Consider the following 25706-nt stretch of genomic DNA (forward strand, 5'->3'; position numbering starts at 1 on the left):
GCAGCAGCAGCAAAGCACTTCAGTCTTTACAGGACACCTTCCAAGCCCCGGCACAGGGCAGGACATCATCAAGTGACAGTAAATGCTATTCTTATCTAGAGAGCTGTAAAAACAAAGGCAGATCAGCTCCCCACTCAGTCATTATCCCAGGCTCAATGTAACCTAAAGCATCAAGTATTCAAGTAGATAATATTATGAAAGGAAATTCCAAAGCAGGTTCCCTTTGCTTTGGTGAATGCAGGAAAGAAACATGATATAGTTAATTATGCTCTTGCTTGGGAGGAAAAATATGAGAGGAGTTAGAAAATTATGTCAATAAACCAGAAAAAAATTAAACTTTCTCTTTTGGGATACAAAATAGGATTTTTTTTTACGAGATATATATATATATATATATATATATATATATAAAATCATCCTTGGATCAATTGTCCACATATAAGTACAAAACTAACCCATGTCTATATAGGAATAAATTTCTGGAGGCGTAGAGTGGAGTCTGGTTTATAGAGTGAGAAATGAAAAGATCTGGTGTTTCAAATACTATATAGCACAGTAGCATCCTCTCTCCTCCAAGAGCACCACCACCGCCAGAGACTTTTAAATTCAGCTCTGACCTGAATGAAGAGAGAGAGTGAGTGTGGAGTCATTGCTGTGTTACATGACACACTGGGTGGTGCTAACAAACTGGCGATGATCACAGTCATCTTCCCTTCAAGCCGGCTGCAAGGAGATGTAAAGGAACATGTGAATCCACTCAGAAATTATGACTGTGCAGTGAGACACTTTGTCAGGTACTGTATGTGCAGAAGCAGAGAAAGAAAAGTTGGAAAAGGCATCCAGGGTACTCCAGAAAAGTCTCTTTCAGGCATAGAGTGTGCTTGTGGGACGAACACTGTCAGAAAAAAAACTGGAACCATGAGCAAAGAAGCTGCCTATTTTTGTGTATGTGCTTTAGTTATCTTTAGTGTTCAAAGAAGAGAAAGTTTTGCATCCTCTATAAATAAGTAGGTTTGTATTAAGGGCACCCAGCTTCAGTTTCTTTTTTTCCCCTGCTATTTCTGAATGTTGTATTTGAAAAATATCTGTATTTTTCAAGAGAATCTGATGGTTTATGCTGTCATATGGCTATTGCACAGGTGATACCTGGACCCGAGCCTCATGACACAGTTTCACATATTACAATTAGTTTGCTGTTACTGGCAACACAGATTGGAAATCAGAACTAAGCCCCATGAGACACTACTTCATGCCAATACTCTTGTTGCTTTTCCTGAGTTTACCTCTGCTACTCTTATTTATGAGGCTATACAGAAAAAGGAGAACAGTTTGATCCAATTTATTTACTGCAAGTATTCTTAGGAAGAAAAGTGTTGTGAGCAATTTTAGCTCAGACAACTAAAATACAATTTTCCTACTTTTACTGATAAGAAAATTCACTATCTGCTTTCAAAATACCATAAACTGATGGAAAAGAACTCTTTACAAAATGTGCAAAATATATGACAGTCTGTGCAACAAGAGATGGGAGAATACAAAAAAAATTGCCATCAGAAGTAATCATTCCTTCACTTGTTTTCTGGACTTGAATAGGAGGTCCTGATGTAACTGAGCAGCTCAGTGGCTACATCTGAATGACAAAATGGGGAAGTCTACATTTGAACGACTTGCTTCCTCAAAGATGAAAATCCAGAACAGGGAAAATACCCTTTCTTTGACAGACAGATTAGATCAAGTCAAGAGAGCTGAAGTTTTTGGGAGGGAACATCTTGATACAGCCATTCTCTTCCAGGTACAATATCATATTGAGGATACAAAAAGACTTACTGGATTTCTCTTGTTGCTTGTGCTATGCCCTGTGCTGTCCTTATTCAGTCCTTGGAGCATAGAGTCCTTGGCAAGGAGGAGGGTATTGCACCACTGATGTAAATTAGGACTGTTCCTGTGCAAAACAATAAATTGTACCAGGGCTGGGCAGTTCTGACTTGGGGAATTACAGTCAGTCCCTATGGCCTCTTTCCCATCAGAGCACAGGGGTCATGGAATGCAAAACTGGGGCCAGATTATTTCACTGGCGGCTGGAACTCAGCTATCTGCCATGTGCATTACAATGGTATGTTTACTTTTTCTAAATGCTGAATTACTGCCCTGGGAGATACACACATGCATTCCGGGCCAGAATCTGGAGTTTAGCCTAATACTATGTTTTTTAAACACATCTGGGATCTATTATGTTGCTGGGTAATGATTTTTTCAGAATCATCATTACTTAATATTGAAAGAAGTGTCATTGTCAGTATCATTTTCAGCATGGTATTGCAGAGCAACATGTCTGAACACTAGATAACTGCTGCTATGGACAAAATACTATAGGCCATTAAAACACTACAGTATTAAAGCCAAAAGTCATAAAAAAGTTGTGGAACCCATATGGAAATTGGAGGAGCCAAATCTAGAGACTTCCAGGAAGTGGCAATTTTGTTTACAAAATGTAAACACAGAACTAACCGGAACACTGGAAAATGCATTAAAAAAAAACAGCGTTAGAGACTGAAATTACATATATACTTGGTATAAAAATGCTTCAATGTTTTTAGTGTTATATGGAAATAATTGCATGAAACTTCTGTGCAGTTCAAACTCAGCAACAGTCCTTTACTGCTTTAGGAATCAGAAGTGCAGGGCCAGAATCAAGCAGCAGTTTATCCTTTTCGTATTCTAAGAGTTAACTTCTTTTAATCTTTCAAAAAGCTTCAGACTATTTTTGTTTTAACAGTCTCTGAGGAATTTCCCATACCCACCAAACCAAATAAAGGCCAGACCAAGTCAGTAATATTGTCGTTTAATTTCAGTGCTCCTAAACTATACTTAACTTCATGTTGGAGATAGTTGAACACAGGCAAGTGTTTCGAAAGCCTTTATGTTTAAATGCTTCAACTTACTGAAAGGGTACTTTGGGAGAAGGGAGGAGAAAAGTCATTCCTGATTCTAAGCCTTGTCTTTGGACTCACTTTTGAGACTACAGTCAAGTTTGTTTTTAATCCTTGCAGAAAAAGAACCAAGAATACCTGCTTCCACCACATAATGCTTTCTGTAGGATGTGTAGTATCTTTGAATAAGGAATCAGAATTTGCAAGGATTGGTAAGTATTTATATAAATTTCTGTTGCTACCTGTTCTACTGTTGATCTGCACTGCTGTAATTCCTTCTAGGAAAAAAAAAAACAACCTGGTTTTCAGTGTGTATGAAAGAATAATCAGGCTCTTGTGCTCCTGTTTTATGTATGCTATCATTCTTTAAGAGGTGCAGTACTTTGCTTGAGGTATGCTAAGCCAGCACTCCTTCATATTTCCAGATGTACTGCAGGGCACTGATAATAATTATTCTGCACAATGTCAAGCAGTAAGGAATTCTTTGCTGTAAATAGGTACAGATGCAGCTATGTGATGCTAGGTATATAGATTATTGAAAGGGAATGAGAGGAACAGTTTTTTTTATGAGGCCTGAGTTATAAATGCAACAAATAGATCATGATTATTATATGGTCTATTCAGCACAACATCTCTGTCTTCAGCTTTCTGGCAAAGTTTTCAGAGCTCTTGGTTCTTAGACTCTTAAATTCTGCTGACATTTGTCTCTGCCTTGACACCACCCTAAATATGCCCCAAATGTTTGCTGGCCTGTCCCTTGATTTATCACCCTCTCATGATTGCAGCTTTTACCCAGGTGAAGGTGTGCTTCTATGGATTCCTTAAGAATTTTCTGGTGTTACTAGCACCAGAGTCTCTTCTTACATACCATTATTCAATTACCTGCTTTAAATGCAAGTTAAATTCAAATACACCCAATTAAACTAAATGGATTCTAACTTCAGTGTATTTTCTGAAGCACTATGATGTTCCTGACTTGCCCTGGATTGTTAATTTATGAGTTTATAGCTTCAGTATCACTTATGCATTTTCTGTAATGTAGAAGATGACTCCAGCATACATTCCCAGCCAAGCTCTAATGCAAGATTTATACCCAAAAGGTTGTAGCTATAAAAAAATATCAGAGGTCTGATACAAACACAGTTTTTTGATCAGGACTTTTTATAATACTGCATCCTTGTTGTGTTCAAAGTTTATTATGACAATTTCATAATTCTTCAGATACTTCATGTTAATATTCTATCTGTTCTATGATTCTGTGATGCTATATGAGAATCAGGGGTTTAATCTGCCATTCTGATTTGGGCAGTTTAGCAGTCCATTCCACTCCTAATCCCAGTTCATTTGGTTTGCTTTAGTTTGGTGCTCTAATTACCCTCAAAATACTAATTTTTTCTTAAATAATTATTTTTAATAATTATTTAAGAAAATAATTATATAAGAAATATAATAATTATAATAAATAATAATTATATAAGAAATATAATTATTTCTTATATCATGTGCCATATTACAGTCACACATATCCCTACTGAATGGACTTAAATACACATATCCCTAGAAGGGATGAAGGCAGTCTGAACACCATCAAAAGGTGAATGCAAGCTCAATAGTTATAAGATACACAAGTGTACAAAACACAACTGAAAGTAGAAAACCCGTATTCATTGTTCAAAACTAATTGTTGATTTTTGTTAAAAAAAAACCCAAACCAACCAGCAAAACAACCAGAAACAACCAACAAACTCAAACACGTGATTCTGGGGTAAAACAGTCTCTTCTTGGACTTTTCATATCCAGAAAAGAGAAACACTGAACTATCAAACCAAACAGACCTTAAGTACGTGTCCAATGTTAGGTTGGTTATCTGTTAGATAACATCTTACTGGACTGTTTTGGAAAAGAGTTATTATTAAAAGTAGTTCCTGTAAACCCCTCAGTATCCATAGGAATAGATGGAAGTAGGTATTATGGTTACTACTTTAAAGTAGATATTACGATCATTACTTTGAACAGCAGGAGGGCACCAAAGTAACCTTGTTTTTGTATATTTCTTTAGTAGATGAATTGAATGTTTCCATTAATTTGATGCAAATAAAGATTTTCCAGGCTGCAAATTCCCAAGTTACCCTGTCTTTCACAGAAGTTCTTCACTCTATGACAACAGGTACAATTCACAGTTTTTAAAGCTGAAAGCAAAGATTAGCTACCTGAACTCTGATTAGGCTAAGGTAGAAGACACAGAATTTGTGAAGCCCATACTGGTAAACAAGATATTATTTGGAAAGACTTTCCAAAGTTAGTTTGGGCTAATAATTGACTAAATATTTAGACAGGAAAGAAAATCTCAGTACCCAGGAGCTGAATATATTTTTTTCATATTTTTAAATGAAATTAACTCCCAAAACTAATTTTCATTTGGTACAAACGTTTCCATTTATTGCTAAAATTGTATTTTTATGCAAGTGCTTGTCAAAATAATGACTCAAATTAATGTGTAGATCCCACAGAGAAAGAAAAGATCATATAATGTTCCTGAAAAAGTCAGCTCATGCCTCGCAAAATCCAAGTCTAATTCTTACCTTTGTTTGTTTGAGAGGAACTCCTCTCCCTCTCCCCCCCCACCCCTCACCCTCTCCAGATTCAGGTTAGGTTTCTGCCTCACAGCAGTGACCTGACCACCAGCCCCTTTGACTGGAACAGTCCCACTTTGTAAAATGTACTTTAATATTCATGGAGCCAGCTGGTGAGAGAAAAAACAATGCTCTAGTCTGGTGGTTCAGTAACTCTCCTGGGGAGGGTGGGGGTGTTAGTCCCAGTCCCAGCAAATGTGTAATTATTTACACAAAATAGAACAGTGTCAACAGGAGAAGTGACAAACCCTGTCCCCTCAAAAAGTTTCTTGCAGGAATGAAGAAGGCCAAAGAAACAATGATGCATTCGCCAGAGATCTGCCAGGTACAGTCAACAACAGTTTAACCAAACTCTTAAAATAATTTACAGATTATTCCTGAAATAGCGAAGGCTTTGGATGAATAGATGTTCTTCCACATCTCTGAGACAGGCCTTGTTCCTCATATTAAGTGAACAGTCCTTTCATCCTCCAAACTTCTCTTAAAATAGAAATCATTTAGAACATATTTTAAGATCTTACCATCTCATAACATCATACCTCTATCCTTGCTCCTATTGACATCAATGGAAGGAAAAACAGTATTTATGTGTCTCACAAGTAGATCTTTCTCCTGGAGAATGCTGCTCTATAATGGTTTGTGTCTGACAGGAATAAAGAACTTTTGAGGCCTGCCTGCGAGTTGAACAGTCACAGCTGTATGGAGCTCTGGCAGTAATGTTTTTGCAGTGTGATTGCTGAAGACACCAAGCAAGGCCAGGTTCTTGGGCACAGATGAGTTTTCATTGGACCAACTGAAAAGACAGACAATGTTTCAGGCAACAAATTCTTTTTTAGAGCTAAGACAGCAGGAGCAAGCTTTAAGCTATGTACAGGCTGAGGAGAACTGCTCTCATTTAATCTCAGTTTCTGAATTGGACACTGTGACATATTCTAACGTTTTCTCACTGTTCATATGAGTTAGCATTAGAGAACTCATAAAAAGCAAAGACGGTTCCAGTGCATTGCTGTGATTTTTTTCAACAAGCACATTTTGCTGAAGTATGAACCTTAGGGAGACATTTTCCAGGTAGACGTTTAACTATTACTAACACAAAGACACTATCTTACTGATAACTTATCTTTGTGTAAGGTGGCCCTTAAGCAAAAATTCTCCTGATGGTCAACATACAACAAAAGTAGGTATATGATGGGATAAAAGAATGGGAAAAAGATGAAATCTGGACCAAAATATTAATATACTATGCAGCACTTAGCAGGAAGTTGTTAAACTGATACAACTTGCACTTTAAGAGGTAGTGACACCTGTGACACTTCTTCCGCCACTGCATGTATGAAACCTGGCCCTGAATAACTGCTCAGCTTATAAAAATCCCATGACTACAGCCTGGGTTTTCTAGCAGTGAGTCTGTGCTGGCATCAGGCATCAGATCCATCAGCCTGGCCTTCATGGCAGTAGTGCTACAGCTATTAGCAGATATAAGTAGAGGGCACAGATACGGCTTCTCTGTTAGACCCCAGGCAACATCCCATGCAGAGGTTTTAGAGAAGCAGTAGCAAGCCAGGATGAGAAGTGTGCTGAGACCTCCTTGCCACTCACTCACAACAAAGAGGAGTGTTGTGTCCAGAGCTGGGGGGATGGTCACCTCTGAGTGTCCCACCTCAAAGTCCAGAGACCTTGGTGCTGGCACCTTGTTCATCACCCTGCCTATAATCTCCCCCAAATCTCTGCTTGCTTCCAGTTGGGCTGACAGGCTCCATACACTGGTTCTGCTCAGCTGGACACTGATGCAGACAGTGGAGGGTATAACACAAACACCTTGTCTGGTTCCCCTCTGTCCACCCTCTCCCAATTGCATGAGTGGATCATTGCCAAAAATGTTTTGGAGGCTTGTGGTGGGTGACATATTGTTGTGTGGTAAATTTAGCCTGCACAAAGAGAGCCGCTATTACTGCAGTGAACTCCTCAAGTCTGACTGAAGCTACGTACTTAAGACATCAAAACAAAGAACTTGAAATAGGAGCTTTTCTCAGGGCTTCTGAGCAAAGTGTTTCACTTTATATGTCTGACCTGCAGACCCCTTTGCCTAGTCTGAGAAAAATGGCATCAGGAATTAGAAATTCACCACCTCTGGCTTTAAGGGAACAAAAAAATCTAAGAGGTTTAAAGATACGGTCACCAAAACCAGAAGTGTTTTTACAGCTCAGCTGTAAACAGATTAATAATTCGTATTACAGTAACCACAGAGTCCTACCCCTTTTGTTAGTCATATGTTTTGCCAATAAAATGACTTTCATAAAACAAACAAAAAAACCTTCATAGAGAGGAAGGTCTTTCAGGGGACTGTACAATTAAAGCACAGGGTTGTCTGACATCTGCAAAGAAATTCTTGACTACAGAACAATACATGACCTTTAACCTTCACAAATACTTTTTTCAGATAAAAGATTTTCAAGGAAAAATTTGAAGGAAAGCTGCTGTAAAAGCAGAGAAGTCTCTGTCTTGAAACTTGGAGATGGAAGGGACACAGTAGATTTCTGTATCGATGTCTTATGTAAAATCCACAGAAGAACAAGCAGCTGTCAGCAAGATGTAAGAATCCACCAAGTGATAGTTTGATGAATACTCAAAAGGTAAGAAGTTATATATTACATAGGCTCTGGCAGATGGAAGGAGAATGGGGCACCAAGAGCTGCATTGAACCTGGTATAAGTAGCTGATATATCAGGTGGGCAAGTAAACATCAGTACAGAGTCTGTATTAAGATTTAGACTAAAGGAGATGTGTGGTGGAAATATATCAAACAGGAAAAACAGCTTGGAGAATATAGCAATATGTCTATCTGGATCCTGAGCTAAAGATGAACAAAACTTAGATTATTACAACACATTTAAAAGCGTTAATACTTCTAAAGCCATAGCAAGGAAATGCAGAATTACTAATCTGCTGGCATCTTTTCTGTGTGGAGCCAGTCAGCATCTCAGGCCCTTTTCTTTAGGAATTTTACGTATTTTACCAAAACTCACCCTGATAAATCCTCTGAAAGACTGTTGTAGATGAGAAAACTGCCCCAAATGTGAAATGTTTCTATTCTTACCATGTCTCTAGAAAAAGTCACTGTTTACTGCATTAAGTCACTGTTTACTGCATTAGCTATAATCTAATGAGATGCTTCCTGTGGCAGATCAAGGGCTGGAATAGCTGGACAGATTGTGGTGGTTCTATTATTAGAAGCCTGTTATGTTTGACATTGAGCATAAAAGATAGGGCTCATGCTGCAGAACATTTCTCATACTCTTAGTTGAGAGTAAGACCCTGCAGTTGTTATCAGAAAATATGGCCAGGCCTCTGGATTCTCATTGTGCAGATTTACAAGTGAATCAGTCATGTTGAGATATGCAAAATCTGTTGACAAATGAGAAATGATATCCTAGGAACAAAATCTGATAGAGAAAACAATAAATCTTGCTATTATCAAAGCAAATTCTTAAAAAGTTTAGAATTTCACTCTTGAGGATATTTTGTATGTATATAGGTTGTGTGTAGATTTAGTTTATACGATGTGACTGAAATAACCAGAAAAGCTTTACCTATAGATGAACTATGTGAGGAAATAAGTACATTTAGTTTTCAGTAGTATGTCACAATAAATTGATCACTGTGTTATTATTGGATTCAATTAAATAAACGGGCATGATTGCATGTTTGCCACATATTGGCCATACCTCAGGTGGGATGTGGAGTTACTTGCTTTAGTGCTAATACAACAAATACTATAAGACAGGAAGAGAAGACTTATGAAGAGAAGACTTCCTAACTCCTTCCCACAGGTAGTTAGGAAGTCAGTTGTATGTCTGATCTTCATGACAGCAATATGTGCAGCTACACAATGTTAACAAGGCTCAGGCAGGGCACTATGTCACTGACACAGTGACAAGCATCCCATATGCAGCATGGACAGTCTTACTATCTCCTCTACCTTGTTTTTTCTTGGAGAACTTCCACCCATATTGAAGGCAGTTGTCAGAGCTCAGCTTGCCCTGAAGGAGTCAGAACTAAAGAAATACGGCTTCAGGCTTCAAGCTTGTAAAGAGAAGGTGATGCAATTGTGAAGTTGAGTTAGAAAGTGTGAAGAAATAAATGGGGGAACACATTTTTGAAAGGAAAAAAATAGCACAGTAAAGAAATTTTGAAACACTTTGATGGGATACTCATTCTGCATCGATGGAGTGATGCTGCTGATTTGCACAGCTTGTGCCAGTACAAGATGTAGGGGTTACTGGGCAGCTTGCACAGGAGCTCATACAGTAAAACACTTCCCTGTGTGCTGGTGTTAAATAAGAAAGGAGTGGGCAAGGTTCGCTCACATCCCAGATTTGACAAGGGCTGTGGAAAGCATGTGAGGAAAGCTGTGGAAAGCAGCCTGAGGGCAGCTCTGGCTTGTGCCTGTGCACAGAACAAGCTTATTTGAAGGATGAATAGTGGACAGGAAAGCACAGCTGTCTCAAGAGGTGTTATGTGTTCTTTGGCTGCAGGTTGGGTGTGGAGTGTCACTGGCCAAAATGAATTGGAGCTCCCAAAGAGAGCTTGGAGGTCATGGCAAGCCAAGAGCCAGTATCTCTGTCTGTCACTGACCAGGAGAGATGAGTATCAGCACTGCATTACAAACAGCACAGCTAGTCCAACAGCTCCTGTTCAAGTGCAAAACTATGAGCAGGGGACAGTATGTGTACTCTGCAGTTGAAGGAGGGGGAAAAGGCTAGTTAACTAGTAAGCAGAGATTGAATCATAGCATTGTTAGAATACTTTAATTGACATTTCAACTTTAGAGCCAGAAGGAGGACTGCAATATTTCAGAAAGTACTTTTCAAGGCTTCAGGTGTTGAAAGCTGTAGCATGAAATATACGTGCATTGTTTGACATTAGCTGGGTGTATGGCAGGTAGGCTGTACTAAAATGGACCAGCCTGAAAACTGAGTGGCAGCGTAAAAAAGCCATTCACATCCAGTAGGTGACAGGTTGGCTGTGGCAGGGTGGACATGGCATTGTGCCAGCTAGGTGTGTGCCTCATGGCTAACTCAGGCTTCACGTGGGCCAGTCCTGCTCACCCACCCTGAATCTGTCCTGAGAAATCCACATAGAAAGTTCTGGACCAGGAAAGAGCTGTTCCTGAACTAATGAGTTTCAAATCCTTGACTTTGCAGCCTTCCAGGTATTGGAGGATGGAATCCTGCATAAGGGGATGCTTTCAGAAATTTTTTGACCACATGCCTGTTTTGTTTCTTTGCTTCTTTACCACACATTAGTTTTAAACTGAAATGTAAGTCTAATAGGTATGTTAATGTGTGTCTGCTGTGGTAGGTATGTAGTAAAGGAAACAGAACAAATGAACTTATTTTAGTAAATATGTTTAAATAAAAATTTACATGGCAAGATGCATACTGTCACTCTGACTGACTCACACTGGGTTTAAGTTCCAGGAATACCTAAGAGGGCAGCGTCATCTCCTCCAAAACAGTTTTTCTTTTCATACGGGATTATATCAGCAAGCAGCTGCCTCTAAGACATTGTTTTGCCAGACTGTCAGGCTCTCTGTGCCAACTTCTCCCTTAAAGCATTATATGGATAGGACATCCCTTCCAAATAAGCCCAGTGGAGGGGAGCCACAAAGCACAGCACTTTCACTGGCTGTGCTGCATCCAGGGGAAACAGAGCAGCGGGCAGAGGCGCCTGGTGAGGACTCCTCTGCTCCCGTCTGTGCGCTGCAAACGAGAAACACAGAGGCCAGCTGCCATGGAAAAAATGCGTCCTTGCCGCAGCCACGCAGCGCCTCACCGGCCTCGCTGGAGGGACAGCCCGGGACCCCGGAGCGGTATGCGCGCTCCTCCTGGTGGCTCTGCTGCCGAGCCTCCGGCCGCGCTGCCAGACCAGCCACCGTGCCGGCCGGCTTGCAGAAATCGCTGCAGCCGGTTTGTTCTAAAACAGACACTATGCTTCATTTGAGCTTCACGCACACTACTTTTCTGCTGTTCAGGTCTGTGCATTGACTCGGGCAAATGGATAGAAAAAAAATCTAAATTAGCCGACATTTTTCAGGATATGTGAATAATTTCGGGTTTTTTTTTTTTTTGGGGGGGGGTGGTTTGTTTGTTTTTTTTTTGGTGGGGTTTTTTTGTTTTTTTTGTTTTTTTTTTGTTTTTTTTTGTGTTGTGTTTTGTGTTTTTTTTTTTTTTTTCCATTTCAGGCTGTTGAAATAGGAGGATTCAGTCAAACTCCAGTATTTCAGATGGCCAATGGATGAGTTTGAAAACTGAGGTCTGTTGTCTTAAAACTGAGTAAGACCAAACCTTGTCTGGGAAACTCCTGCTGGTTGACCTCAGTGTCCTCCACAGGTCTGCTGGGCACAGCCTAATGTTGCAGAGCTTTCTTCTGAACAGCAGGCCTGAATCTATTTATTCTGAGGTTCACTTGGCACAGCAGGCAGGCAGAGCTGTAATTGCCTGGTTCTCAGGCTGCTTTGACTCATGTATGTGGGGCAACCCTGGAGGATCGTCATAGTCTATGTGTCACATAAGGACTACTGCAGCATGGAGATGTGCAGTGCAACTCTGCATTCCTGTTTCATCCTCTCTGCCAGTCCTGGGGAGATGATTAAGGAATAGTAAGGTCAGAGGGCTTTTTATCAGCCATAATTATTCTCCAGCCTGTTTTGTGCCTTCCAGACAAAATGCAAAGGGAAGAGAACTAGGTCTGGTGCTTGTTTGTGAATTTAGCTCATGAATCACTTGTGAAGGGAACCTCACTACTGCTAATCTATTACAGTATACATGGGAAGTTTTCATGTTAGGGACTTCATTTACCAGCTTGTTTGTTGCAGATTATTTCATTCATGAGATATTGGGTGAATGAAATAGCTTTTAAACCAAAGAGTGCTTAATTTTGAATAGTAAGCTGGAAGTAACTCATGTCTGGGACAGTTCTGTCCTGACACTGAAGCTAGAAATCATGACACTTCCAGAGCCTAAAAGTCATAAATATTTGTTACGTATATGTGCATATTTGGCTAATAAATAACATTCATTGGGGTTGTTTAAAAGCATCAATAAATGGTGTTTGATATTGCTAGGTGAACATCCAGTATTTTCAACAGAGGACTGGCACCCCAAGCTACAACTGCTGTAAAGGTAAGACAGAGAGATTCACTGTGCATCTTCAGCAATTCTGCTTGGAGAAAGTCATCATGACTTTCAGAAGAGAATACAGCGATTGCTTCACTTGATAATATTTGTAAGTCCACCAGTTCATTTGCTTTGTGCAAATCTATGTAACGAGTGTGCCAACAAAGTCAAAATCAACAAATCTTTTCAACCCTATAAGATTAATTTTTCCCTTTTTCTTTTCTTTAATAAGGAAGACTTCTAAAATGTCTTGTTGGTAACAGCTGGAGACCTCAACCAAAGTATACAGGGAGCTAACAACTTTTTTGTAAATGTTGCAGTCTGAATGTGTTTACCATGTAAGTAATTCAGCCTTATGTCTGAATATAGGAATATACTCATCACAGCTTAACTGTAATAGAGGTATGTGCTATTTTCCATTCATTTTATCAATTCACTATATCCTTTGATTACTGATCATCTAAGTAGAAGAAGATCCTGGCTGTATACTCCTGAGTTGTAAGGACTGCTGAGTGTCGAGTTAGCTGTGACTTTATGTGATCTTTATCATACAACTTGAAAATTGCATTTGAGCAGCTTTTCCACTCTTATATACCTTCAACTCTCTATGTTTCACTGAAATCAGTTAAGTGAAATAATTTTTTATTGTTCAATGTACACTTGAATTTTAAAATAAAGGATGTGGCATGCTTCTGGTGGAATAGAATACTTACAGTTTGAGGAAGCATGCTCTGTGGCTGGGGACAAAGATATTCTGCACACAGTATTTAGTGTGTAGAATCTCTGAGTCTATATAATACAGAAATAAATATTCTTTTTAACCAGGTTGGCTAGTGAATGTATTTTCATAGTGCTCACTGAGTCTGATTACTGTTCCAAACTGCTTTACTCCGAGCTATGGTTTTCTACCAGACTACAAGAAACAAGGTTTTGTTATTGTAATTGCTACATTTGGAAAATCTGCAGTTTAATTTAATTGCCAAGTTGGTGCATTTCTAGCTTTTACACATGGCTTTTGCTGTTTGTTTCATACTAAAATCTTTCAGACAATGTTCTGAAAGGAGAACGTTTTAAAGAACTAAGGCAGAGGAGGGGATGTGAGCCTTGGGTGTCAGAGGGTAGGGCGCTGCCTTTGGGCTGAATGGCAGAATTTGCTGTGCCAGACTCTTGCTGGCAGTGTTTCCCTGGCACTGTCTGCTCATTAGGGCTCTGCTTCTATAGCATACTTAAATACAACAGAAAGTTCACCCTTGTGAATGAACAAAGATAAATGTATATTCATATTAAAGTTAAGCATGTGATTATGAGCTTTGCAAAATTTGGGATAATAAGAGAGGGAAGGCCTGTGTGTACAAATGTACCACAGAAGCTATTCCAGGGACCTTTTTACCTTTTGCTCATTATTTATATTACTTCTGAGTGCTTAGATATTGCTGCTTGTTACCCACCCCACTGATGTTTCATAATTGTCTTTCCAAGTGCTGCTAAAAAGAAAAGCTGAGATTCTGGGACATTACAGTGTGCCAGTGATTGAATTCCATAGCCCCACACAGAGAGACGAGCATATAAAGAGGGAAAAATCAAGGTTTTTCTTCTCATATGAGTGGCATTGCCCAATGCCTCAGGACAACAGAGAGTGACAGAGAACAGATGTTTCCTAGCAAACAGAGGATAATAGATGAAAAGTATGCTTAACACTAAAAATGAAGGAAAACTATATTTTCATATTTCGTCAGTCAGGAGAAAGACAAAAGGATTAGATCTTGGGAGAAGGAGAGACTCAAATTAGAGAATTCTATAAAAATTGTTTACTGTCCAAAAAGATTGTGTGATACTGTTGTTGTCATTTGCCCTTAAAGCACATAGCATATACCCAAAGGCTGTGCTCCCCTGCAAGAGAAATATTTTCAGTTCCCCACTAACAAACAGAAGTGTACTGCCACTCTTGATAAGAAATCTGCTTGTAATAGAGGGCTTTCTGATGCAGAAAAGTGCATCTGTAGTGTCTGCCCCAGAAGGCTCTCATTACTGAAACCAAGATTTAGCCTTAGCATTTGCTTTTCATTTTTACCAGCTTTTTAATTTTTAATGAATTTCATCTCCACTCACAGATTCTACTAACCATACATTATCCTATGATGAGAGAATAAAATCTGAAGGTTAAAGCTGTGTATCAGACGTCCCTTTGTTCCTCCACCAATACACTGTCTTGACTTCTAGGGCCATTTGTCAGAGAAGTGATGTCACGGTAACAAAATGCAGATTGCCTTTCGATTTCCAGAGCAACTATGGAGCCATCCCAACTGAAGGCTGAGGTACTGACATCAGTAAATTGCCTGTCCTAGCAGTGACTTGTGTTGCTTTCCATTCTGCTCAATATTTTGCCATCTTCACTGGCTCCATCAGTTTTGTGAGGTTTTCCTCCAGCATGTTCAAGTCCAGCAGTCAGCTCCAGGGTGGTTACTGATGACTTTATGACAGGCCTTAAATATTAACATTAAGATGCTTTTGAAGCATTTGTTTATTTGTAGGATGTAGTCTTCTGAAGCATCTTTCTGTGAGGTGTCAATGGATGTTTTTGTTGGTCTTATCGAATACTTGAAATCATTACCATATAAAAACTCTGCAAATAAGAACTCTCAGGTATTTTAGAACTTTTGAAGGAATTCTACAAACCTGAACTAGAAAATCCTACAGTTTTCCATTATGTTCAGCCTTTTAACAGTATTAGGGGGTGCCTGCAATTACGTTGGGATACATTGTGTCCTGCTGAATTTTGGCAAAGTAGACTTAAAGCAGATACTTTATGTAATTGCAGTTCATTGAGTTCTTCTTGGTGACTGACTTGGACTGAAAACAATATTCTGCCACTTGGAGCATTCCTAGTCTGCCAAATGGGAGACTTTATTTGATGCCAAATAGACCTCTTAATTTTTCAGTCAATATTTTGCTGTGATTCTTGACATAGCTTTTGCTACCAATTTTATGATTTTTCAGTGAGCACTGCAGGCAAAACACTGATCTCCTTATGCAGAATATGAATTTTAATATAACAGGGATGCCTATCATTAATTACTTAGCATAGATATTGGAGAACTAAAACAGCAATTACGCTATTGCTCTAAAATATAAAAGGCAATAACATGGTAGCAATACTTTTGCTGTGGTATAGTGTTTTCAGAAATATCACCACCTTTATACAAGAATTGGAAGTTCGTGTACTTATGCTAACAACATCTGTGTTTGAAAATAACTAATTCAAAACATTTCTCATCTTACAGGTGTCACAGCAATTTGTGCGGGGGAAAAAAAAGAAATGAAAAAAACTTTATAAATGCATTTCTGCAAAAATGTACTCAGAATCAGCTTTATTTATAGCTCACACCTTTTTTTTTGCTAAAAATGCATAGTCATTACATATATAGTAGTCAGCATCCAGAAGTGTACAAAGAGTAAATTTTCAAACCCTCCCAACAGAACCAAACAAAATTCACACTTTTTGTTCATTGCATGCACAGACCCTTAAATGTGATACCTCTTACTAAAGCGTGCTTGAATCTCTAGCAGACAGAATTGACTTGCTATGAAATGTTTCTCCATACTATTAACCCCCCCCCAGCTACAATCACAAAACCTAAGGCATTCACATGAAACAGCAAAGCCCTACTTCAGAATCCTCCATGTTCTGAGTATGGCCCAGAAAGCAATTGCCCTGAAAGCAGAATTCTGCTGGTGGTGTTTGCTTATAGAGCACTTTGAGCAAAAGCCTGCTTCCTTTGTCTTGGTCATTAATTTATTACTGAATTCAGTGGAATGAAGCAGCATCTGTCTAAGCAAGTTGTGAAAATAACTTTATTCCACACCCAGCTCCAAGACACTAAATATCTTGAATGGAGGTCTCTGTCTTTCAGCACATGTGATGCCTCCTCAGCATCTTGCACCTCGTCTGAGGAGAAAAGGTTAAAGTCTCAGGTGTAACTTGGGTGATGGTTGCGTAGCCCTGACTTACAGGTGTCTAACAGAAGCTAGGAATATACTTGGATAGGGTGAATTTCTAATGGTAAAGGCTTTGATTTAATGAACCACTCAAACCCTTTGATGCCTTTGTTGTAGGTTTGTTGCTTTTTTGGTGGTTTTGGGGTGTTTTGTTTGTTTGTTTTTTGTTTTCTTTGTCTCTACTACTGCTGCCAGTTAGAAAAGCTCTTAAAAACATTGTCCTCTGCTCAGTGGTGCTGTCTGTATCAGTTATTCCAGAGGGCAGAGCGGGTTAGCAGGATGATTAGTCAGGGCTCCACAGTAAAGGAAGAGTATGCATAAGTGATAAGGAGATCCAAGGTCGGTTTTCACTCAAGAATGGGATTGGCTCCATGTTATCGGTTTTGGGAAAGGGGAGGGGAAAGGAAAAAGTTGTTTGTCTGATCAATATAATTTTATGTTCCCAAATGATTACACATGTTTATTTAAAAGCTTCAGTTATTTAAGGTCTTTTTACTCTGATAAGAAGTAGCTTGAACTAGGTTGAAATTCCCAATAGAAATTGAGACATAATCATAGTTTTACAGAGCCTGATGGGAAATCTTGCTCCATAGTTTCATGGTAACTGGAATACAATCCATGGCTAAATGAGTAACAAGGCCTTGTGTCAGCATTACGGTGCTTCTTGGTACATGTCACCAGTGAGAATTTCTGAAGAGTACTTAACTCATGTATGTTTTCTATCTACTCCTGTCCCTTAAGTATTTAGTCAGCCTGTTTACTACTTCTTAGGTCTTGATTGCCACCCGCTTGAAGCCAGTGGAAGTTTTGCCATCAGCTCCAGAGGACATAGGATGTGAACCTCCTAAGAGGTTTCTTCCAAGAGTTTGTGATCGAGAAAAGTTCATATTCCTGTCCCTGTGAGATAAGAAGCTATGGAAGAAAACCAACATTCTCTCTGCCGGAGTTCAGTAACGTTTCTGCTTAGCACCTAGGAGGGTCTTTGCATTTTTAAGTGCTTTACAAACATTAGCTAGTCTTTAGAGCAACCCTGCGAGGTAGGTAAGGTATATTCTCCCCATCTTACAGATGTGGAAACTGAGACACAGAGGGTCAAATTCAACCCTGGTACAATTCCAGTGTTTTACATGAATTAAATTCATTCAAAATGAACACAGTTTAAACAACTTGCCCTAGATTACAGAACAAGTAGTGGCAAAGCAGGAACAAGAACGCAGTACTGCCTGACTCCTCAGCTTGTTACCAGCCACTTTGTCATTTTTACTCTCATAGGCAATGAGAAACAGTATAATCTGGGCAATTACTACAGGTATGATTTGCTTCTGTAAGGCATGTGGATGGTAATCAACTGAGTTTAGTGCAATAATACTTCATGAATGTGCTGCTTCAGAGAGATTACTTAAACATTAAGTAAAACTTTCATACTGTCATTTTCTGCAGGTGCACTGTTGACAAAAACCTGACATAGTAGCTGGATTCAGCAAATAAATAATAAGCACAACACTTGGACAATTAAGCAAAGCTATCATTTTAGCAAACCCCGATGTGTTTCTGCTTCTAATTGCTAAATTTCTACAAGTGCAGCATGCAGATGAAACCTTTCCCTTTGTTTCCAGACTGCAGACTCCAGTCTTGCTAACAAAGCAGCTCAGAGCTACACAGATATCCTGGATAGTGACATTCAAACGAATACACTGCAGAAGAGGAAATAGTGTATCACCACAGAATACAGGATAATTACTACAGACCAGGCATATCAATCTTGCACGAAGGTGAGCTTGAAGCTTACACCTTACTGGGAAGTGCCCAGAGCTAGGCTTATTGAACATATGCCAATGTGTAGACTGCAGGTTAGGCACATGCTGATTGCAATGGAAGTGTCTGTGCCACCAACACTCTAGAAACTGCCCCCATCAACAGTCAGTTCACGTGAGCACAGGTATGTCAGTCTGAAGGTCAGTGTTGGCCCAAGACAGAAAGACACGTAGGCATTTCTAGGCCACCCTGTTGTGCTCCAGTCCTCAACTAATTCCCCCATCCCCACACAGATTCTGCCACAAAAGGCCTGAAAAGCCTTTTTGGTTTTAAAGATGAGCTGTGGGGTCCACAGTGTAGACATCATGGCAGGTACCCAGGCAATAAAAACATTATGACAGGTACTTATGTAAACACGGTTGTTTTCTAGGATGTCCTTATGCATCTAGTCTGCAGGTTAGACCTCCTGTCTAAGCCCTGGACATGCTTATGGATGTGGGCTTATGGATGCTTATGTGTGCTTTCACATCATAAAGAGATCCCACTCCTTCAAAAGCTACACAAATTATGACATTCACTTCTACATGAGCAAATTCAAGTGCTACAATTATAGCTATGTTGTTCCACTTTTAACGTCTTTAATTCAGTTTTGTTCCGTCCATATTTATGGAGACTGGCTATGGGACACAGCAAACAGCATTTATCTACATGCATGTCCTTCACTGAATAAACACAGACACTCAGGTGGCATTTCCCTAGGTACTCTCCACACTTACTGCAACTTTTTAATTTGTAACCACATTTTAAACAAACAGACAAATGAATAAACATAATTAATTAGAACTCTTAAAAATCTAATCGCATCTCCCTGTACCCATTCACTCCTGATTCATATAATCTGCTTACAGTGGCTTGGAGACCAGTTCTTGCAACCGGCATTTACAAATAATTCTAGTAAGTGCTCAGGCCCATACATGTGCCTCAACATTTTGCCAATAAAAACTTTTAAATGAGGCAATATTCTTACTATCAGAGCCAGGTACCAAATTTGCAGCATGGGAACTCTTACAACAGCAGTAATATTCCAGTAAAATTGCAGTTGGTTTCAATCCAACCTTTATACTGTTATCTGTCGTTGAGATATATATAGACGACCCTGTGTGGCCTAACTGCAAATACCAAATGTATTTTTACAAGTTAGTAACAGCTTTTTTTGACATTGCTTCTTGAGATGTCCTCTACGTTGTGACTGACAAGCACAAATATAAGTCATTATACAGCATGCTTTAAAAGCCTTCTTACGTTTGGCTTTTACTGTTGCTTGTTTCTGAGCTGTCTTCTAGTGCTGAGATTTGCTGTCCCTGGCCTTCCTGATTTCTTTCTTAGTTTTTAATTGCCGGTTGGACATGCTAGTGGCATCTCCCAGGCAAACCCCTTCTGCATAATTAGTTTTGAAACTTGGATGAGTCATTGGCCTCTAACTACTATGCCTCTATAATTTTAACCTGAATACAGCACATCTCAAAGATTTCGGCCTCTTTTTGCAGTTGTGGAAATTCATAGGCTGATATCATTGCAGGTCTTGATCCATTTGCTTTCTATTATAAGTTTCCAGTTTTTTTTTTTCTCTTTATAAAGCACATTTCAAAGCATAACAGTGTTGTAAACCAGCCTCCTCTCCTAGTGGTGCAGATAATTTTCTACCTTATTGGCAGCTGAATAAAGCAACGCTGCACTTATGACAAAAGTTAATGAAAATATGTAAAATGAAAAATACTTCATGTAGTTTTCATTTTCTTTTAATGCATGTTGGCAAATGAAAACAGAACACGGACAGCCACATGGGGCCATGCTGGTTTTTATGGCCCATCAGTGATAACTCAAGAGGCCACAGTTTGGGAACTGTTTTTTCAGAAAATTCAATCCAATCTCTTTAAGACACCACATGTGACCCCACCACAAATAACATACTACCAGAATTGTGGCTGGCAAAGCATACATATTTTTGTTAGGCCATTCTCATCATTCACTGGGAATCAGAAAACCCCAAACCATTGTAATTAAAATGGGTTGAGATACAAAATAAAATGAAGTGGGTTTGATTTTCTTTTTGCTTATGCACTTTCATGAGGAAATTTTCACAAAGCTGACATTGGTACAGTGCATATCAATTATTGGTTCTTGTGGTGATTCTGACCCATATTAAGTATTTGACCTGATAATCCCTAGCTATAGTCCTTCCTGTATTCCCATTATAAATAAAGGGGACTTTGTTTTACAGAGGCTTATGGAACTGGACTCAAAACATTTTCTTGGGGTTCAGATGCCATGTCCATGAAAATAGGAAAGTCCGAAGCAGGAATGTATTTCCACAACACGGGTGAAGAGGGCGAGTTAAAGAGTCACTACCCTATTGTGCACTGACACCGGTGCTTCCTAAGGAAGCACCACCCTTCTTTTTAAAAATGGGGTATACAAGCAGTTTCTTGCCTGAACTTCAAAATGTAACCCCCCCCACATAATATTATTGCATACTTGTACTGTTAGACAAAATCAAAACGCATCTGTTCAAAATCTGCACATCTCTCTATACAGAGAATAAGTTCAACCTACAGTTAGTTGTTTGTCATGTGACAAGGCTAATACTGGGGTTGCTGTGAAAAGATACTGCTTTGGAAAAATATCTAAGGATTTTCCTTGAACTCTCCCAAAGCCTGTGAATGAGGACTTCAAAACAGCCAGTTGCAGCCACAACTGATCCAAACAGGAAGAGATGGGGAATGATGATAAAGTGCCGGTATCCAGTCTTTGTAGAAAGAGATTTTATCCTCTGATCTCAGATTCAGCAGTATCTTATTCTGCAACTGATTTTAGGATGGTAAATCTGACAGTACTCTAATTAAAGAACAGCAGAAATGAGTTCCATGTAATTCTTTAAAAGATGCAGAATGAGATCTCATGCATCAGTTACTCTCTTTACATCCAGAGAACTCCCACTGAGCTTGGCAGGGGGTTATAGAAAGTCTAGCATCTGACTTTGACTCTGAAGGGCTGATTTGGGGGTGATTTACCATGAAAGATCAAGGGGCCCCTTAGCAAGCCCCTTAACACAACAGATGTTCCTGACATGGTGGGGGATGAGCCATGCCATTATGCATTGCGCTTTTCTCGCCGTCCCTGCTCCAGACTATCTTGACCCCTTTCTGGTTCAGTTACTTTACATATCCCTCTATTTTATTTTAGCATCCGAGTGGCTACACTAACCCCTCACTGCTATTCTAATTAAAGTCTCTCCATCAACTGGTAATTCTGTAATAATTCACAGCTGGTTTTCCTCTCTGTTAAATCTATTGTTCCCTGGCTGAAAAGACTGCAAGACCTTAGAAACTATAGCTAGCTATTGATTTGTTTGCATTTAAAATCCAGTATGTGGCTGCAAAGGCCTGTTACAGTATCACAGAGGAAGATAAATGTCAGTGCATAATCTGCTAGGAAATTTCACAGAGGAGATGATTAAAAGTCTATGAGTAATCATTGCACAAGTGCCTTCAGGTGTTTGTATATATATATACACATATATATATGTAGCTAATAATATATAGCTAGATATATAAATATATGTATGTATATACAGAGCTAGTTTAAACCTAATTGTTATGAAATTAGTAAGTGGCATTCACGGTTCATGCATTCTTCCTAGTAGCAGAGCTAAATTATTTCAGATTATACTCTAAGCAGCAACATACCAGTAAGCGTTTGCTTGCTTCCCCTGGTAATCTAGTAGTTTAAAGAGCACGAGCAGGTCATTTTCTCTAGCAACCCTCGGAGAAAGGGACCTGGCTCCTCCACAGGTGCATTTCCCCCAGGTTTCACAACATCTCCAGGACATGGTGGGGCCAGTCTGAGAATCACCAGTCTGAAGGTCACCGGCCAGAGGATCTCCAGCCCAAGGGTCACCGGTGTGGTGGTCACTGTCCCAAGGGTCACCAACACAGCTAGTCCTGCTTGCAGAGGTCTGCGACTTTGAGGAACCTTCTTACGACCACAGCCAGGCAGATTGTCAGGAGCAGCATATACCCCACAGTGCCCAGGTAGGTGGGAGCAGCCAGGGGTGCCTTGAGGAACTCAGCCAGCCCATCCTCCACATAGTGCACCTGGTCGTAGATGCTGAGGAAGGTGAAGATATGGAAAAGCTGGTGGCTGTGCCCCACGATGTCGAAGAGCCCTGGCTGGATCCGCTCAGGGATTTTGCTGACATTGAAGAAGGCGGCCACCAGCAGCCAAAAGTAGCGCCGGTAGAAGTAGATGAAGAGAGTAGGGTTGCGGGTGCGGAGATCAAAGAAGAGGCTCTCTAGCATGATGGGGCAGGCCATGCTCAGTGGCATGGCGAAGACGAAGGTGCGCACGGCAAAAGGGTAGGCGCAGCAGGCAGCACGGCTGCGGCAGCACGCGGCTGTGCAGCCCACTGCCAACGCCAGGGCCACAGGCAGCACCAGCACACGGTAGACTGCGATGGGCAGGCTGCAGTCCAGCTGCCAGCCCAGCCGCTGCTGCACATAGTGGCTCATGGCGCTGGCATCAAGCAGGCTCAGCCCTGGCAGCAGGTAGTAGGAGTAGGCCACAGTGCTGGCAAAGCCATAGTAGCTGATGGAGGCGTAGTCCAAGTAGAAGAAGGTGGCACGGAGGCGTGGGGAGAGGCAGCTGAAGAGGTGGGCCGTACAGCTCATGGCGAAGGTGAGCAGCACCCCTGAGGCGTAGCACCAGAGGGGCAGTAGGGCCGGGTGGTGGAAGGGCACATCCCCAGCGCCTCGAAGCAGCAGCAGCTTCCCAAAGCGGCTGAGGAAGAGCAGCAGTGGAATGAAGTGGGTCCAGAAGTTGAGGGTCTCATTGGTAGGCTGCAGCACCGAGGCCAAGCACTCCTGTGCCGAGCAGTGCAGCCGCCGGTAGCCCGAGAGGATGAAGCACTCCACGAAGTCCTCGGGCACCTCGTCCCACCGCAGCAGGGCGGCGGGGCGAGCTGGGGGCGCCGCCTCCTCCTTGTCCCCCTCATCCGCCCGCATGTTGCTGTCCCCGCCGGCCCCGAGCCCCCCGGCCACCCCCGGCCCGCCGCCCGCCGCCGCGCCCCGCCGCCGCCGCCCGGGCGAGTTAGAGCCGCCGCTCCCGCAGCCGCCGGCGGAGGAGCCGTGGTGGCTCTGCGCTGCTGCTGCTGCTGCTTCTCCTCCGCCGCCGCCCCCAGCAGCATCACTCATTGCAGCACGAGCAGTGGCGGCACCGCCGCGGCTCCTCCCGCCCCACCGCCCGGCATCGCGGTAACTGGAAACCGGCGGCGCATCCCGTGCTCCCGGGGAGCCAGAAGAGACGCCCCCGCCGCCCCGGGTAGGGTTTCCCAGGGAGGGAGGCGCTGGCTACCCGAGCCGCTGTTTAATGATTGATGCAGCCGCAGCGGGGGGGGCTGGGCCTGGGAGAACCGGGCTGGCGGTAGAGACCTGCGAGCGGGCCTGGGTTAAGGGACCAATTCCCGCGGGACCGCTGAGCTTTAAGAAGCACAAAGGGGGCATCAACATCAGCTGTCTCGGGGTGCTACCCAGCGCAGAGCCCCGGCGGTGGCAGCGCAGGTGTCGTAAGCCGGGTAGAAGCCCCGAGGAAAAGCAGGGTGAGCCCGCGGAGTCGGGAGGTTCCCCGCAGACCGGGTAGAACTGGGAAGTGCCCCCAGCCAGGGGACATCTGGCATCTGGGGGGATTTCTGCCGTCTGTGCTTCAGTGAAGCCGCCTGAGACCTCGTTTCGGTGGTGCCGTTACCTCATGCAATGAATACAAGCGTTATTTTAGGCCAAACGTTCCCAGGCAGCCTGCAGCGGGTGCATGTCACACTGACACAGCACCCACCTTGTCACCACGCTCCAAGCGAGGCGGCTGGGACTCGGTAATGGGCTGACAGGAGCTGCTCTGTGTTGATCCTTAGGCAAATCCCACATTCATATCAGCGGTGCGGTTATGCAAGCAGCACAGTTGCATAATCAGAATATAAAGATATGGGGAAAAGCACTGTACGGGTGTTACTGTACCTGAACGTGGCAGAAGGAAACAGAAGGCAGTGCAGAAAGGTGGGTAACTGCTGCAGGCACAAGTCGGAGCCACAGGGAGGGATTGCACTCTGCTGCTCCGATGCATATCCTTTCTCTTTTTTGCTGGTCTTACATATCTGATAGCTCCCTGTTTTCAGATGTATGTATTACACAGTGATAGTCATATATATATATATACATATATATGGTCATACAGTATAAACCAAGGTCCAGTATAATTAAGACATTCTGCCCACAGATTTTTATGAAAATCTTCAATACTAAATCATGACAACATAAAAAAAGTCTTCTGAACAAGGAGGTAATCAGAAAAAGTTTTTTGTTTTGTTTTTTTAATTTGCATTAAAAAAAAAAAGTAAAAATGTGTTGCTGAAAGTGACTTTGAATGCAGTTTCCATTAGAGTAAAAGTATTGATTGTATGGAACTGTCAAAACCAGGGCAGACTGATGATGCTGCTTGTAAACTTTATAAAAATTACACAGGAGTCCTGCTAGGAAAATAAACACCACTGAAAAAGTGCTGCAAAGCCAAGGGCAGGAGTAAAATATTAAGCTAAGAGACTTGTTTTTTAGATAATGGGTCTAATGCACTCTGATGTCCATGTGTTTTAGAGGTGGTGTGCAGGGACATACCAAGCGAACACTCAAGGAGAGTCTCTACTGCACCAGGAGCGAGCAGGGCTGTGCTTGCTGTGGTTTCTGCAGTGTGGGCTTTAGCAAGAGAGGGAAATTCTTTGGGATTAATGAAAACTGCTCAGCCTCTTGGAGAGGTCAGGCTCCTCATGGGGCTGCTCTGTACTAGAGATGTCACCCTGGCAAATAACACTCACGATGCTGGGCCATTTGCTCCATCAAGGTAAATGCACCTGGTGGTGAGGGGGCTGTTAGGCAGAAGATATCTGTACCCCCATCCTGCTCCAATCATACCACACCACACCTGCAGGCATTCTCAGTAGGGCTCTGGTAACCATTTCTGCCAGTCCCTAAGGGATACTTTCATTTACAGTGGTGAGTGCCACTGCAGGTCCTGAGGAAGAAGACCGAGGTGACCATGATCTTCAGCCTCCCTTGTCAAGGTTAGATAAGGAGAGGTGGTTGACTGGGAGCAATCTCATTTTAGACCTGTGC

At 41.5% G+C, this 25706-nt stretch overlaps 1 protein-coding gene across 2 annotated transcripts; it reads right to left on the reverse strand.

The window, feature by feature from the left end:
* PAQR9 (progestin and adipoQ receptor family member 9) lies at window positions 1-23947 on the reverse strand. Of its 2 annotated transcripts, XR_009968564.1 has the most exons (2): window positions 22239-23947; window positions 1-103 (listed from the first exon to the last, which is right to left on the reverse strand). XR_009968564.1 is itself a non-coding variant. In XM_062639021.1 (1 exon), exon 1 carries the CDS (start codon window positions 23739-23741, stop codon window positions 22488-22490), a length of 1254 nt encoding a protein of 417 aa, XP_062495005.1. In that variant the 5' UTR covers window positions 23742-23947; the 3' UTR covers window positions 16885-22487. The 2 variants fall into 2 exon arrangements, 1 of the variants encoding a protein (XP_062495005.1); XM_062639021.1 differs by lacking the exon at window positions 1-103 and having other exon boundaries at window positions 16885-23947.
* Window positions 23948-25706: the final 1759 nt, after the last annotated feature.

This window comes from Pezoporus occidentalis, unplaced genomic scaffold (genome assembly GCF_034315485.1).
Source record: "Pezoporus occidentalis ecotype Australia unplaced genomic scaffold, CSIRO_AGI_Poc_V1 ctg59, whole genome shotgun sequence".
Taxonomy (NCBI): Eukaryota; Metazoa; Chordata; class Aves; order Psittaciformes; family Psittacidae; genus Pezoporus; species Pezoporus occidentalis.

Bases quoted from the DNA above. Each gene is read 5' to 3' on its own strand.
- PAQR9 (XM_062639021.1), bottom strand. From the start codon at position 23,741: ATGAGTGATGCTGCTGGGGGCGGCGGCGGAGGAGAAGCAGCAGCAGCA.